Consider the following 18542-nt stretch of genomic DNA (forward strand, 5'->3'; position numbering starts at 1 on the left):
GTCAAGAACACAATTATATTCCTTCTTAGAGAAAAATGGTATATGTGAGGATTTCCAGTCAGGATTTAGACCGTATCATAGTACTGAGACTGCTCTCCTTAGAGTTACAAATGATCTGCTCTTATCATCTGATCATGGGTGTATCTCTCTATTAGTTTTATTGGATCTTAGTGCTGCGTTTGACACGATTGACCACAACATTCTTTTGCATAGACTTGAACACTTTGTTGGCATCAGTGTGTAATGAATTAATCCTTTGCAATCTTCGGAAGAAGGAGGCGGGAACCGGCGTACAATCAACATGAAACTTTAATAATTCAAAATAAACACCAAAACAGCGCACCAGCCCCTCACGGACGACTGGTGCACTCAAATAAAAATCAAAACACAACTAAAAGCCCTGGCCTGGTCCTCTCTCGTCCTTCACTGTCGTCGCTCCAGTTTTATATCCTTCCATCTCCTACGTGGGACTCGAGACCGGCGGTGGGCCGCAGGTGCCACTGATTTGCCCAATCATTGCCGGCCTCACTCCTTGTTCCCACGTCCCTCGGCCCCGACCCACTCGTCACATACCCCCATCGCCCCTCGCGGGCCGGGGGGTACCCACGAGACTGCGCTCTACTCCCCCCCCCCCCTCCCTCCGGGGGGGACCACTCACGGGGACCTGCGGGAACCTGGGGGTAGGACAGACGAGGCGAGAGAAAAGGAGATGGAAGGAGGAGCGACAGAGACGAGAGAGGGAAAAAAAAAAAAAAAAAAATTCCGGTTCCCAGACGCACTGCTGCTCGGCCCTCCACCGGCTGGGCGATCTCCTCCGCGGTGCCTGGCGGTGGCACTGGACGGCCCTCGGCGGACGGCACGACACCCCTCCGCCGCCCGGTGGACGGGGACGGCTCCTCCGGTTTTGGGCAGCCGGCAGGAGTCCCCCGTTCCCTGCTCCTCCGGATACCTTCACGGAGGCAGCAGGCTCCGGCCCCCTGGCGAACGGCGCCGACTCCTCCGCTCCCTCACGGATGGCAGCCGCCCCTCCATATCGTGGGCGGTCGGCAGCGAGCTCGCCCGTCCCCGGCAACTCGCTCCAGTCCACCGCCTCGAGCGTCCATGGCGGCATCCTCCTCGCCTGCTCGATGGCACCGCGGATTCACCACAGCGGCGAGGGATCTTCAGCAGCGCGTCCCTCCTTCTCCCGGGCTTCGGCACCACTGTAATGGTAAAAACTTCCTATTCATCCGGAAGAAGGAGGCGGGAACCGGCGGACAATCAAATGAAGACTTTAATAATAAAATAAACACAAAACAGCGCATCAGTCCCTCGCGGACGACTGATGCGCACAAAATGAAACCAAAACACAACTAAAATCCCAGGCCTGGTCCTCTCTCTCGCTTGCTCCCGACTCTCCTGGCATTTTATACTCTCTCCACGCCAATTACTAGAACAAGAAACAGGTGATGATAATTTTCACCCAAACCACTCACTCACTCGTCTCCTGATTCTCTCTCCCGCTGCAGACTTCGCTAAACCACGCCCCCCCTGCCACACAGTGGAAGTGCATTAGCATGGTTTAAATCGTACTTACATGACCGCCATCAGTTCGTAGCAGTGAATGAAGATGTATCATATCGATCACAAGTGCAGTATGGAGTACCTCAAGGCTCAGTACTAGGGCCGCTACTCTTCACGCTTTATATGTTACCCTTGGGAGATATCATCAGGAAACATGGTGTTAGCTTTCACTGTTATGCTGATGATACTCAGCTCTATATTTCTTCGTGGCCCGGTGAAACACACCAATTTGAAAAACTAATGGAATGCATTGTCGATATAAAAAACTGGATGACGAGTAATTTCTTACTGCTAAATTCTGAAAAAACAGAGGTGTTAATTATAGGACCTAAAAACTCCGCTTGTAATAACCTAGAACACTGTCTAAGACTTGATGGTTGCTCTGTCAATTCCTCGTCATCAGTTGGGAACCTACAGTAGGTGTGCTATTTGATCGCAATCTTTCCTTAGAAAGCCACGTTTCTAGCATTTGTAAATCTGCATTTTTCCATCTCAAAAATGTATCTAAATTACGGCCTATGCTCTCAATGTCAAATGCAGAAATGTTAATCCATGCATTTATGACCTCAAGGTTAGATTATTGTAATGCTTTATTGGGTGGTTGTTCTGCACGCTTAGTAGACAAACTACAGCTAGTCCAAAATGCAGCAGCAAGAGTTCTTACTAGAACCAGGAAGTATTACCATATTAGCCCGGTCCTGTCAACACTGCACTGGCTCCCTATCAAACATCGTATAGATTTTAAAATATTGCTTATTACTTATAAAGCCCTGAATAGTTTAGCACCTCAGTATTTGAATGAGCTCCTTTTACAGTATAATCCTCTACGTCCGCTACGTTCTCAAAACTCAGGCAATTTGATAATACCTAGAATATCAAAATCAACTGCGGGCGGCAGATCCTTTTCCTATTTGGCGCCTAAAATCTGGAAGAACCTACCTAACATTGTTCGGGAGGCAGACACACTCTTGCAGTTTAAATCTAGATTAAAGACCCATCTCTTTAACCTGGCTTACACATAACATACTAATATGCTTTTAATATCCAAATCCGTTAAAGGATTTTTAGGCTGCATTAATTAGGTAAACTGGAACCGGAAACACTTCCCATAACATCCTATGTACTTGCTACATCATTAGAAGAATGGCATCTACGCTAATATTTGTCTGTTTCTCTCTTATTCCGAGGTCGCCGTAGCCACCAGATCCAGTCTGTATCCAGATCAGAGGGTCACTGCAGTCACCCGGATCCAGTACGTATCCAGACCAGATGGGGGATCAGCACCTAGAAAGGACCTCTACTGCCCTGAAAGACAGCGGAGACCAGGGCACCTAGAGATCCAGATACAGATCCCCTGTAAAGACCTTGTCTCAGAGGACCACCAGGACAAGACCACAGGAATCAGATGATTCTTCTGCACAATCTGACTTTGCTGCAGCCTGGAATTGAACTACTGGTTTCGTCTGGTCAGAGGAGAACTGGCCCCCCAACTGAGCCTGGTTTCTCCCAAGGTTTTTTTTCTCCATTCTGTCACCGATGGAGTTTCGGTCCCTTGCCGCTGTCGCCTCTGGCTTGCTTAGTTGGGGTCACTTCATCTACAGCGATATCGTTGACTTGATTGCAAATAAATGCACAGACACTATTTAACTGAACAGAGATGACATCACTGAATTCAATGATGAACTGCCTTTAACTATCATTTTGCATTATTGACACACTGTTTTCCTAATGAATGTTGTTCAGTTGCTTTGAAGCAATGTATTTTGTTTAAAGCGCTATATAAATAAAGGTGACTTGACTTGACGTCCACCCCTGCCTGAGACTTAAGTCACTCAAAAGCTTGACACAAGTCAATACATGCCAGTTTCCGGTTCGGTCTACTGATTACTGATTAGAGGGAACCGGCACTGTTTTTGTCTGATGGGAGTTCTTTAAATCAAATTCCAGAGCTAGATAGATGCTCTGAGTGACACAGTCATATGTGGCCCAGTAGGAACTGTGAGCAGAATCAAAAGGACCGGATCTGAGGCCCGCAGCTGAGCGCTGATTGAGTGAGCTCTCACGCTGTGAATCTCCCACTAGCTGCATCCTCTCTACTGTGTTTAATGTTTCCACTAGGCTTTATGACCCTAGCGAGCGACAATGGGGGCTAAAACAAATCTTCATGTCACAGTTCATCTTGCAGAGAGAGAAACAGGCAGACGAAGACAGAGAGAGATAGAGGATGTCCCTGATGAAAAGACCAGCTTGGGCCAGCATCTTGCTTCAAGACAGCTGCATATTTTGAAAACTATATTAAGGAATGTTGGTCATCAATAAGGAAAAGGGGAAATGCACAATAATATATTCTTACATCTGACCCACTCTGTAATACAGAGGGCGCTTGTTTATTTTAAGAGGATAATAGGGTCATTGGCCTTAATCATTATTAATTATCTCATCAAAAGAGTGACTCAATTTCATTTATCTTTTTCATCCACGTTTCTGTTAACCATGAAATCATCTCATTTGGACTTGCAGCACATTAAATTAACCTTATCCTGGTGTGGCAAAGTGCTGGACAGGTTATTCTAATATTATAAGTGCTACACCACAGCTATTCAGACTGAATTTATGGAAGGTGGTAATTGTATTAGAGGTCAGAGACTTCACCTCAAGCAGTGAGACAACACATTATGTTGAACACACGTCTCTATTACTTACCTGCATAATCTACATCCAGAACAGGAATGCAAATTGCAACTTGACTTTTGCAAATTGTACACGTCATATTATATATAAAAATAATTTACATTTACTCGAAATCACTACTACTCTTTTCAGCTGCAATGTAAAAAAAAATGAATGAATTTATTGTGAATATATATATATATATATATATATATATATATATATATATATATATATATATATTATATATATATAACAAAAATACTATTTCAGTCTTCAAGATTCAAAATCTCATGTTTAATTTATTGTTACGAGCAGTAGCTTCTTTGTGTCAGGATTGGACCTGTTTCAGTTCCGGTTTTGCCTTATTTGGTCTGTTTCCTGTCCTTGTTTAGTCTGATTAGTAGTTGATTCCCAGTACCTGTCTGTTCCTCATTATCCTGCCTTTAGCTCCGCCCCCTGCATTGCAGATGAGCCGAGTACGGAGCGTGGCTGGTGCCAAAATGGGGAGGGGATCTGATTGACTGGGAACTGGAAATTGAACTGCCTACTCTCCTCTTTCTGTCATCTCTGCTGGTCCTGTCCAGGCCTACTTCGTTCTTGGTTTCCTTGTCCAGCTGAGAGGGGGCTTCCGATCCTCCAGTGCCTGTTCCTAGAAAGTGTCCTCCAGTGCCCACTCCTCGAAAATATCCACCCTCCCACCAGCTCCTGGCTCCTTCACTGCTGGCACCATCTGGCAGCCTCAGCTCACCCTCAGCCCACCATCTATGCGGTGCGAGCCCAGAGGGACTACCATCCTCCAGCATCGCCGTAGTCGGAGTCTCCCTCACCTCCACCTCCGGACTCCTCCTCGGCTCATCCCAGTGTCTCCACCTTGGTCTAGATCCTTCGCCTCCACCGTCAACCATTGATCCATCAGCTCCGACATCCTCCCTTGCCCCTTTGGTTCTGCCTTGGTTGGGAGGTCGACCCTCCATCGCTTCTGGACTCCTCTCCACTGGCTGTGCCTAGTCGCTTCGTCCCACCAGCTCTGTTGGGCTCCCAATTCCCACCAGCTCCACCTTGGTCCTCAGTCTCTCTGGCTTCACCGTGGGTCTATGGATCTCTGCCTCTGTCTGATCCTCAGCATCCCCCAGGCTCATTGGCTCTCCATCTCCACCTCGGGCTCCTCCTCCACCTGCTCTACTGCCTTTGGTCGGCCCCCTGGAGTCACGGGCATTCCTCCTCTATGGCTCCTTCCACCGTTGGCTCCACCTTGGGCCACTGTAATGGCTTGCTTGGGGCCTGCTATGCTCTTCCTGCTCCAAGCTCCTCCTGGCTCCTCCCTCCGTTGTATCCTTCCTGGCTCCTCCCTCCGTGGTCTCTGTCTGCCGGCCCCTCCTGGGGGTTTGTCTTCCAACAAAGTCTCCTCCCAAGCTCCCTCCTAAGTCTCCTCCTGTTGTTGCCTACGGTGCGATGACGCAGCTTCCGGGAGACGGGGGAAATGTCACGATTGGACCTGTTTTGACACGCGTTTCAGTTCTTGTTTTGCCTTATTTGGTCTGTTTCCTGTCCTTGTTTAGTCTGATTATTAGTTGATTCCCTGCACCTGTCTGTTCCTCATTATCCTGCCTTTAAAAGTCCATGTCCTTTCTGTTCAGTTTTGTTCGGGTCTACCAGTCAAGTAAGTGTGTCTTCCTCCTGTTCTCCATGTTGGATTTACCCCATGTGTTGGATTCTCAGCTCTGTGTTCCTTAGCAATTTCTGAGTGAAAATTGTTTCTACACCAAATTGTCTTTTGCAGTGTGCACGTATGCTATGTGTGTGTGTGTGTGTGTATAAAGAAAAAAAAGACTACCCAAATTAATTAATGATGCATATTATTTTTGTGAAGTTGCAGTTAGAATCCGCTTAGCTCAAAAAGCTCTTCAATTTATTTCTAATTCAATTTATGAAGTCGTCTAAAATAACTTCAGTTAAGGCAGAAGATACTTCACAGAGAGAAACCTTGGATTGCAAATTGAATTTTTTTTTTTTTGGTGACTTCTGCCAGCACTAGTCCAGAAAAATAAGAGATACCAAGGTGGCACAATCAGTTTACCAATGAACTCTCTTCTGTCCAAGTCATCTTAAAAAGCCAAAGCAATTTAGGAACACTTTGTTCTCTCTGAAAGATCTCTTGCTCAGGGACCAGCTAATCAAATGTCCGAGGAGACTATCTGCGGAGTCACTGGTCAAGCTCTCCACACACTTAAGGCGGGGAGGAGGGGAGAGGATCTCTAAGGCTTCATTACTATATAGCTGCCCAGGGCACATGGTTCTTCTGGACATGGCTAAAATCATATCCGTTTGTCTTCTGGGACAGGTACTTATTCATCCGCACCTTAAACTGCTGCAGCGGAGCATGCCCTCCAGAGGGACCATCAACCATGGAGTTCTTTTCACACACAACTACACTCTATTCCACCATCTTATATCACACTCCCTTTTTCTCTTTAACCCACCGACAAACCACAAACACTCTGTTCCAAAATGTAGTAAACTACCTATGCAGTCAGGATTTGAAGGCATCGTATGTGTTCCAGAAAGCAGACATTTTAATTATGCTGCCTGCTAAAATACTTTGTTTTAGCATTGCATGGCTGTGTCCAAAATTGCAGGTACTTCTTTTAATAACTTTACAGCTGTTATAAAAGCATTTTCTTTATAGTAGGTATGAATGTAGTCCAGATGAACTACAATTGTTATGTTGTCATTGTCACGTGACCTACCAGTGTCACTTGTGTCGCTTCACTGCAATTCACAAATCCTCTCGCTTGGCTTCATGGGACAGTAGAGTGTCTATAAAAGTGTCCATTGTTCAGAATCTTCTGTTTTATGAATTTGGACACACTATTCTTGTTTGCATGTTGTTTTTCATCTGCTATACTAAATATCATGTTTATACTACACGTCATAAGTACTTGAGTGTCAGTATCTAGCTGATAATAAGTGGCAGTATCACACATTCAACCAAGTTTCCACCCATCATCATAAAAAAAAAAAAAAGAATTATGTCGGAGGAGATGACTAACAAAAATTAGACTCTCGGTCCGCACCTAAAATATTTTTCTCACCAAGTTTTTTTGGTTTCTGTAAAAAAAGGATGGGGTGTGTGACTCCAGCACTCCAGCCTACAGGAAGGGGCGAGTAAAAGTATGTTCTTTTTGTTTGTTTTTGTACAGCTATGCTTACAAACTCTTTCCACCTCCCTACACTTGTATATGAGTGTGATTCTTTCAAAATAGATTTTCATGGATATTCATCTGTAACTTTACTGTTGACAACCTTTTTAGCAAAATTCTAACATCAATCTAAATCTCAACACCAACATTGAGCTCAAATGGTCAAAAACTATTTCTTAATATGTCTAAAATGTGTTTTGATATTTGCTATAGTTTCACTTTAGCAAAATCAAATATAATTCAGTATATCTTTCTTTAGTTGGACTTCAGCACTACTTCAGCACAATTAAATTGCATTAAGCACAAAATTACAGTAGTTATTCCAATTAACCAGACTTTAAATATAGCAGTTGTATATTAAAAGTACATTTGCAATTCATTTTTATTATGCACATAAATATGTAAAAAAAAATGTACAAAATAAATGGATTTCAAATACATTTTAGTATTTTTTTTTCATTAGGGTAGTTACAACTACAACATACATTTTAAAACATGCTTCGTTTCACCTCTCATCAATTTTTCTCAAGCTTATGTGGGTAATTAGCTTTAATATTGTGGAAAATATCGGGCACCTTGATCAAAGAGAATGGCTTTAAACTGGTAACTGGTTAACTGCCTGACTAACTGCACCCTCATCTACGTACTCTGCTACCATCAAAACCTGCCATATTAAGAAACATGTTTAACTTGTTTATCTAGTTTGCTCAGTCAGTGAAATGCACTGCAAGTCCAGGAGAGACACTATGAAATGCAATGGGTAAAAGCTCAAGGGAAGATGTTTGCTGAAAAAAATAAATAAATAAATGAATAACAGCTTGAAGCCTCTTGAACTTACAGGCCTGTGGGAAGCAGCACAGTCGGCTCTGTGGTTAATCCATGAATGCCCAGAATCTTTTTTCCTCATTCCCAGTCATGCTCTTTTCTCTCAAACACATTCAGAAAAATTGCCTTAAACACATAATGAGCAATGGAAGCAATGATGCTCTATAATTTCCTCTTGGTGAAGGTAATAAAGGGGGTGTTAATGGGAGGTCACTGATTGGACACAATGTGAGAGAGCTCCTTACGGCCGTTTACTACAGCCATCAGTAAATTGAAACTACTCACCATAGTCGGTGTCGTAGAAGATAATGAACTTCTGCCAGGTGTACTCCATCACCACTTGGAAGATGACATCATTTAGGTAGACGGGAGGCCGGACGAAGAGAGTGTAGTCATCTGGTTGGGCGCGACTGGTGGGCGGGCAGCTAGAGCGAGGAGTGCCCATGGGTGCCCTCTGGATGAAGAGGTGCGGGATGTGCATTGCATCAGCTAAAGACTGCAGCGACCCCGCAGACATACAGCCGATAGAGCTGACCAAGGCTAAGATGCCTCTGTTCATCAACTCGCAGGCTGTGGGCGACAGAGAGAGAGAGAGGAAACATGATTTATACTAACTAACTTTTGAGGCACATTCACACCAAGAGCAATAATTATAAAGATTACAGTTATTTGTGTCCACCAAGGAATGATAATCAGGGCTTCACAATTAATCGAATTTCTAATTGTGATTACAATTATGGATGCCACAATTATGTAATCGTTCAAAGTGGCAATTAATCATTCTTTTTTTTCTTTCTACATGTTATCTTAAGGGTTTCTCTATTGTTTTAGTTTTAGTATAACATTATAATACCATTCATATTTTTATCATATCATTTAAAGAAAAAATAACAATCCAATGCATATTTAACATTTGAGGCTTAATACAATAAAAAAAGCACTAAAGGTTTTCAGTTAGTGTTTTCAGCTTGTTTATATTATATTCATATGAAAATATTCCCTTAAACTGTGGTATACACATCATGTAAATTGTGATAATTGTTATTAATAATTGCAATTACAGTTTCAAGGGAATAATCAAAAATTATGATTTTTGCATTAATCGTGCAGCCCTAATGATAATGTTCTGTTAATTTTAAGTGCATGCTGCAGTTGTTATGCGTCGCATTAAATGTTCAAGCTCTTCAGTCGTGAGTGGATTCTGATTGGCTGTTAGTGTTTTCATTTTTTATCAGCTGGACGAAAATGTTCAAAAAGTGATTCCAACAATACTGTTTCTCTGTTGTGGTGTGGACCCCCATACTGTCATGTACTTAAAACAATTATTAAAAGCCCAGTCAGTCTGGTCTGTTGTTTGAAGACCAGCTGTCTCCTAGCTATACTGGATAAACACTCGCTAGACTAGCTTAAAAAGACAATTCGCCCCAAAATTAAACAAAATCCTCTCACCATTTTAAGAAATTCCTGTGTGTGTTCTATACAAAAAATGCAATGGTAACATGCAAACTTCAAAATATCTTCTTTTGCGTTCCCATAAAAAGCCATAAAAGTTTCAGACAACATGTGGTTTGGTAAATGATGACAAAATTGTCATTTTTGGGTGAGCTATAGCTTTAAGTGCAGACCAGTCTGGAGAGACCCTATTAAACCATCTTAGACCAGCAAAGCAGGTTAGTTTAAGCAGATTTCTACAGCAGATGAAGCAGATTAAATAAAATATGCAACATTCTGAGACAGTTTAATCATTTGAACTGTTTAACAGATAAAATATAGAACACTGTTGGCATACTACTTAAGCCACCAGCATTAAATACATAAAAAAATTAAGATAAACAAAATTATAGATAGGTTGAAGAAAGGCTACTTTACTATTGTGACCTATCCCTACATAAGGTAAACACAAAGTTCTCTAGTTCTTCATATTTCTATTACACCAGTCAAATTCCATTTTGTTCAGTCAAGTAATCATGTGGCTTGCCATCTTGGAGAAATATATTTTATGGCTTAATCCCCGAGCGTAATCACAGGCTGGCAGCCAAAGGTGGTGGCGATCAATATGTCTTTACCAATAGCTTTAATTACAACTATGCAAATATGATTATTTCCCCTCCACTTAGAGCTTCATTAACAATTTAGCACTTTTAGAGACTCTCCCATCTGAATACCATCAGACAAAAAAACATTTGGCAGTCTATCACACAGGATAAAGTGTTTATGCAAAACATACGAGGAAGACAGCGTTCTGCAGTATAAATACTTAGTTTTTAAATTTTAATCTGATAAACATTCCATTCATAAGCACTTATATGGTTTGCATAAACAAATGCTCATCAGCACAGATGCAGCTTTTAGAACGCTGATTGGTTACTTCATTTTTTGCTGCATAAATGCTTGACTATTCTGATTGAGTTGCTGCAGTGATTTCTATAATTACACTCCACAACCTACTGCATAACTCCATTTTATAATGAAGCAAAAATCTATTTCCAGAGAAATGAAAGTCCCTACCACGAATAACCTCACAATTTTTGCCCTTGTTCAGTTTGTGGCTCCCGGATGTGCAGTAAAGCTGATGTCAGACATGAACATTCATCTTACTTGACTCATTTTATTTAGCATAACTGAAGTTGGGGAAGGTAAAATGTCGAAGTGGGCCATGGAGCAGTGTAATTTTGCCAGCTCTGGCAAAAAAAAAAAAAAAAAGGGGCAATGAAAGGGGCAGACCGAAAGGAACGGAAACAATACTGCTGAAAAAGCAAACTGCAAGATGAAATGGACATTTGAGGATCATTGGAAAAACATGCCTATACCTACTGTATAATTTTTTTTTTAACTATACAATTCAATGCATTTTCTAGCTGAAATAAACTCTAGTGGCAATAAAGCACAGTAGCAAAAGTGTAAAAGTTAACAGGATCAGATTATTAATTAATAAAGACTTACTTTTGCACAATTCCTTGCATTATACCATGTTATGACCTCAAAACACTTTTACCTTACCATTTTTACCTAAACTAGCTCCATACTGTACGTGTGGCTTTTCTGAAAAAGTAAACTTGCTTGGTAGCTCACCTGGTACACTACTACACCTGAAATGCAAAGCGCGTTCATGATCCCCAATGAAACTCAAAAGAGATCAAAGTCAAAGCAAACAAAAAATAGAATGGCTTTTATCTTAAGTATGATTTGGTTAACACTGTCGGTTAGGTTGAGGGTTCGTAGTAGCCTACAGTATTTTCAAACACATTAACCTTTTAGAGCTACGACCTTCATTGCTTTCAGTGGGAAACTTTTGGCGTCAGAATTTCGCCGCGAGGACATGAGATATTTATCGCTATGAAATCACGTTCAAGAAGTCTCATTCAGCACACATCGCGATACTTGCCATCAGTTCCACAGTTTGGGTGAGTAGTCGTAAATACACTCTTTTAATGCCTTTTATAAAATGTTTTCTGTCTTCTTTATTAATCAGATTAGCGCCATATGTTTAATCGCTGTATTATATCGGTCATCCGCGGCTGTCTTTGAGTTTCATTGCGTTTAAATAAATGAACACAGCTGCTAATTGGTGTGATTAAACTCTATCGGTCACGTGACGTGCCATATATCTTCGATCTGTTTTATATTAATTTCAGGTTCAATGATGTAAGTTGTATTTGTAGTAAAATCATGGTAATCATGACACTTACAATAGTAATAAATGAAATGTGAAGTTAAAACACAGTAAACGGGACATTTACCATGTTTTTACTACAGTAACTGTAGTTTTACTATGGTATATTAATAATCACTACAACAATACAACAATCACCAAACCAGCTATGTTTGTATCACTGTAATGTTAGTGTTTTTATGTGCTTTTATATGACAGATATCACAGTAGTCATATGTTCTGTACCATGCTTTTAATACCTTTTAATGGAAATCCAAAAAAACAAAAACAAATTAAAAATAAATAAACAATAAAAAATTTATTTTTCCATCTTGCAGTTCACTCATATCAGTTTATATCTAAATATTTTGCTCACAGATCATTATTAACATTCTGTATATAATTGGATTTTATTTTCTTTCCCCTTTTTTTGTATTTTTATTTTTATTTTTAGCTGAAAAGACGTAAAGGCAGTCAGCCCAGTGGTGTTTCTGGAGAGGTATTCCTTCAGAAATGGAAAAGACAGAAAGCTGCGGAGGCAGAGATTTGCAACAGTAATTCCAAGTAAAGTTTAAAGTATTAAGCTTGAAAACGAGAACACAATGCTTTATCAATACAAAAAATACAATTTTTAACTATTGTTTTCATCACTGGTTCTATAATGTATTCATTATGAGCTTATACATCCTGGTCCTGGTTCTCCAGGACCAGGATTGGGAAACACAGTCATCAGGTCATCAAAAGTTCGACACACACTTATGGTCATCATGCTCACTCGAACACTAGGCCAAATACAGGAAAGATGTCAAATAAGTAATCAAGTGGTCAAGTGCAAAGATGGCATGTGTGGTTATTTGGACAGTGCAACAGTTTAAGAAACAACAAATGCTGTACAAATGATAACAGCAGGAATGTTTGATAAAAGGGTAAAACTGCATCCGCAGCTTTCTGTCTTCTCCATTTCTGAAGGAATACCTCTCCAGAAACACCACTGTGCTGACTGCCTTTACGTCTTTTCAGCTAAAAATAAAAATAAAAATAATAAAAAAGGGGAGAGAAAATAAAATCGAATTATATACAGAATGTTAATAATGATCTGCGAGCAAAATATTTAGATATAAACTGATATGAATGAACTGCAAGATGGAAAAGTATTTTTTTATTATTTATTTATTTTTAATTCGTTTTATTTTTTTTGGATTTACATTAAAAGGTATTAAAAGCATGGTACAGAACGTATGACTACTGTGATATCTGTCATATAAAAGCACATAAAAACACTAACATTACAGTGATACAAACATAGCTGGTTTGGTGATTATTGTATTGTTGTATTGATTATTAATATACCATAGTAAAACTACAGTTACTGTGGTAAAAACATGGTAAATGTCCAGTTTACTGTGTTTTAACTTCACATTTCATTTATTACTATTGTAAGTGTCGTGATTACCATGGTTTTACTACAAATACAACTTACATCATTGAACCTGAAATTAATATAAAACGGATCGAAGATATATGGCACGTCACGTGACCGATAGAGTTTAATCACACTAATTAGCAGCTGTGTTCATTTATTTAAACACAATGAAACTCAAAGACAGCCGCGGATGACCGATATAATACAGCGATTAAACATATGGCGCTAATCTGATTAATAAAGAGGACAGAATACATTTTATAAAAGGCATTAAAAGAGTGTATTTACGACTACTCACCCAAACTGTGGAACTGATGGCAAGTATCTGGAATGCCAGAGCTGTCAATTTTAAAAATAAATAAATACATAAATAAATATACAAATAAATGTAAATAAGAATAAATAAATACATAAATATATAAATAAATATACATAGAAAAGCAAAAAAACGAAATAAATAATTATTTATACATTTATTTCCATATTTATGTATATATTTATTTTTTCCATATTTATTTATTTATTCTTTTATTTATACATTTATTAATTTCTACATTTATTTATTTATAAATTTATTTATTTTTACATTTATTTATTTATACATTTATTTATTTCTTCATTTATTTCTTCCTACATTTCTTCCTGCGTAGGGTAATGAGGAGGGCGTGGTTTACTTCAGACATAGCAATCGAGCTCAGAGTAAGTGAAGGCGAAGGGTTGAGGCCACAGTGATGCCTATTGTGTGGCGAAATACAATTAGTATAGCTCACTGACGTTGATACGGTCTGTGACTGCGAGGTATATGCTCAAAATCCTAAATCTTACTGTGTGACATGGATAGGCTACTCTTTATTCCGGACATGGCCGTAGAACATCGTTTGGTCTGGATTTGTAAAATGTCCTGGGCTAACAAACATGAAACAGGGACTCTGCAGTGCTTAATTTGTAAATTGCGAGGTCCCGGAACAAAGCGGGGTAACGGATGCCGGATGCATGTGATTACAGGAGGGAGAGGTGACGGAGCACTCGCGCAATCACATTGGTCAGCAGTTTAAGTGATTGACTGCATGCATCGGTTGCTTTTAGGGTCTGTATGTTCATGAATAACATGGAAATGCCATGCAATTTTAAAACACCAATTTCCAGGCCTAAAAATGTTTTGAAAAAGTTGTGGAATTTTATTTTACAAATCCCTGTATAATAGAGTCCTAAATTTCGGTGGGGGACTGTGTAGCTATGCCGCATGGTTTTAATAATTCTCGCAGCTTTCAAGTTTATAATGAGGAAAATTCCTGCATTTATTCAACATAGCTTGTAGGTTTGAATAATAAAATTAATCCACGCAAAATATAAGATTAAATAATTCATTCGAAACCAGTCTTCGAATCCATGAACTCTCTCGCGCGCTTCTCATCAGCGCATCTCGTCTGCACAGTGACCTGCAGCACGTGCCGACACAAGACTTCACTCGCATCTCGGGACAGCTGACAGAACAGTCACTTGACTAATCGGGTCATTGTTGCATTGTCACAAAAATGTATAATTTGCACACATTTTAAAGTATTTTAAGCCATGGTACTCACGCGCTCCGAAGGCTGTATTATGTGCCCTCACAGTCACATCCAAAGTTCACGCGTATAAAGCCGCCTCGCGAGTAGCCCATTATATGAGTTATTTTTCGTAGTTTGTTGAGCTTAAGCAATCAAATACACACAATATGATGTCTGTTGTGGGTGTTGAAAAACAAAACAATTTCATGGCACACTCTATACTTAAACACATGGGGAAAAAAATAAAGAAAAGGGGAAAAAATCAATAATTAAACAACACTGTGTCGTCAGTGTTGGTATTGTATCGGACACTTGAACTTAACATGAGGCTATATGAAAAACAAGCTCAAATGGAGTAAACAGGTTTTTGCTGGCGAATGAGGAGATCGCATCTGAGGCAAGTGCATCGCATTATACGCTTTCATCAACTCTTACAGGTTATATAACATTTATTGTTGCTGCCATAGTTTGACCAAACTCCCCGCCACAATCATTCCCTTTAAATAGACTCCATAATGGTTTGCCAGCTGATGATGATGATGATAACAATAGCCTAATAATAATAATAATAATAATAATAATAATAATAATAATAATAATAAAAAGAAAGAATAATAATAATAATACAAATTAAAAAGTTATGTAGGCTACTAGCTATTTTTTAGTTATGTTTTTGGCAGTTTTTGGCCTACAGAAATTCTTGCAAAATTTAACAATAAATAGCTTCGATATTTGATCACTATGGTTGGTTACAAAGACTTTACTATTCTGAAAATAATAACGAGATACAAACCTGTAAATATTCAATCGACTTTTCTTAAATTCAATACAAAATATTAATGCATTCGTAATTTCCACTTCTGAATAGTTGCTTTATGGTCACGCAGGTTTGCACATTAAACTCGTGTCCCCGAAAAATAGTCTATCAACAATTATGTTGTTTCCCTGAACATGACCCCTCTCTGCCAACTTTTGAACATTTGGTCATTTATTTATTATTATCATTATTATTATTATTTAAATAACGCATAGGCCTAAATAGAAATGATCAGAAACAAATCCGAAGCTGATCCGCTTCAACATGTCGAGTTGTTTTTGATTCGGTGTATTTTAAGGAATCAAACGAGTGGATTGAACGCACGCATTAAGACAGTGTCTTTCTGCCACCTGGTGTCTGTTTTAGTTTCATATTAAACGTAGGTCTATCATTTCATTGATTCCATCATGTCATATTTATGTCTTCAAAATGTAAAACACTTCATAATATTTCTATGCACTTGTAGGCTAATTGCTGTGTAAATGCATTAAGATCTCTTCTGTATTGATGGCTCTGATGAAGCTCTGGTTGGATTTTAGTGGTAGGCTAACTGCCCTACAGTCTTATCCTCTAACTGAATTTATCGATGTGGATTAACGTGACGTTCATACATTTCATAAGGTTGCCCCTGGACATGAGTTTATGGAGGTAGGCTAAAGATTACCACCGCTTAATAGAATAAAAAAAATGTTCAAAAGCATTGGTCAGTATGCTTGCGTCGACTTCACTGTAGCCTAAATCTGCCCTGCTTCCTTTCCGTGAGTTCTGACCGAAAAATGGAAAATATCAAGCGCTTCAGTCTAAGAGTCCCAGGGCTTAATTTGTGCCACAACACGCCGGATCCGGCACCTCCGAAATCCGAATTTAAAATTGACCCGATTAGTCAAGTGACTGTTCTGTCAGCTGTCCCGAGATGCGAGTGAAGTCTTGTGTCGGCGCGTGCTGCAGGTCACTGTGCAGACGAGATGCGCTGATGAGAAGCGCGCGAGAGAGTTCATGGATTCGAAGACTGGTTTCGAATGAATTATTTAATCTTATATTTTGCGTGGATTAATTTTATTATTCAAACCTACAAGCTATGTTGAATAAATGCAGGAATTTTCCTCATTATAAACTTGAAAGCTGCGAGAATTATTAAAACCATGCGGCATAGCTACACAGTCCCCCACCGAAATTTAGGACTCTATTATACAGGGATTTGTAAAATAAAATTTCACAACTTTTTCAAAACGTTTTTAGGCCTGGAAATTGTTGTTTTAAAATTGCATGGCATTTCCATGTTATTCATGAACATACAGACCCTAAAAGCAACTGATGCATGCAGTCAATCACTTAAACTGCTGACCAATGTGATTGCGCGAGTGCTCCGTCACCTCTCCCTCCTGTAATCACATGCATCCGGCATCCGTTACCCCGCTTTGTTCCGGGACCTCGCAATTTACAAATTAAGCACTGCAGAGTCCCTGTTTCATGTTTGTTAGCCCAGGACATTTTACAAATCCAGACCAAACGATGTTTGTACGGCCATGTCCGGAATAAAGAGTAGCCTATCCATGTCACACAGTAAGATTTGGGATTTTGACCATATACCTCGCAGTCACAGACCGTATCAACGTCAGTGAGCTATACTAATTGTATTTCGCCACACAATAGGCATCACTGTGGCCTCAACCCTTCGCCTTCACTTACTCTGAGCTCGATTGCTATGTCTGAGGTAAACCACGCCCTCCTCATTACCCTACGCAGGAAGAAATGTAGGAAGAAATAAATGTATAAATAAATAAATGTATAAATAAATAAATGTAAAAATAAATAAATGTATAAATAAATAAATGTAGAAATTAATAAATGTAGAAATAAATAAAAGAATAAATAAATAAATATGGAAAAAAATAAATATATACATAAATATGGAAATAAATGTATAAATAATTATTTATTTTCGTTTTTTTGCTTTTCTATGTATATTTATTTATATATTTATGTATTTATTTATTCTTATTTACATTTATTTGTATATTTATTTATGTATTTATTTATTTTTAAAATTGGCAGCTCTGGCATTCCATAAGTATCGCGATGTGTGCTGAAAGAGACTTTTTGAACGTGATTTCACAGCGATAAACATCTCATGTCCTCGCGACGAAATTCTGACGCCAAAAGTTTTTCCACTGAAAGCAATGAAGGTCATAGTGTGTCGAAACTGCAACGCGGAGAGGCACATTTGGCATCATAAAAGTGACGCTAGGGGTGCTTGACCATGCTTCGGTTTTTGACGCCTTTTAAGTGAGAATGGGTTGGAATTATTCAGTATTCTGAGTTGAAGAGATTTTTTGAGCTTTGATGATGGGCATATTTGGTATCAAATTAATCTTTGTGTAAATTTTAAATATTTAAAATGATTTTACTTTTGCTCTGAAAACAAACAAACAAAAAAAACTAACTGACTTAAAGGGATAGTCCACAAAATAATAATAATGATAATTATAATAATAATAATAATAATAATTTGCTTAAGATAATTTACTCACCCTGTTATTCCAAATCTGTATTTATTTCTCTCTCTCTCTCTCTCTCTCTCTTCATCTTTTTCTACTTAGATGAATGTTAATAACCAAAGTATCATTAACAATTAACTTCCACTACGTTTTGTCCATAGACGTCACTTGATGTTTCTTTTTTTTATATCTTCTTTTATTTTCCACAGTAGAAAGAAGTTCAGGTTTGGAAAGACATAACAGCTAGTATATAATTACAAAATCTTAATTTTTGTATGGACTGTACATTTAAGGCCTCAAGAAAAATGACAGCAACATCTGAGAATGAAAGTGATCTATGG

General features: G+C 39.1%; 1 protein-coding gene across 6 annotated transcripts in view; it reads right to left on the bottom strand.

Moving 5' to 3' along the window:
* The window catches only part of grid2 (glutamate receptor, ionotropic, delta 2), a 443770-nt gene that overhangs the window by 183367 nt on the left and 241861 nt on the right, over positions 1-18542 (bottom strand). For all 6 annotated transcript variants that reach the window (XR_009422772.1, XR_009422773.1, XM_059503539.1 and 3 more), the window contains one exon: positions 8547-8831. Coding sequence is in view for 4 of the 6 variants with exons in the window: in XM_059503539.1 (XP_059359522.1) it covers positions 8547-8831 (285 nt within the window). In the remaining 2 variants the exon portion in view is untranslated. The remainder of the gene's footprint in view (positions 1-8546; positions 8832-18542) is intronic.

This window comes from Carassius carassius, chromosome 21, assembly GCF_963082965.1.
Source record: "Carassius carassius chromosome 21, fCarCar2.1, whole genome shotgun sequence".
NCBI lineage: Eukaryota > Metazoa > Chordata > Actinopteri > Cypriniformes > Cyprinidae > Carassius > Carassius carassius.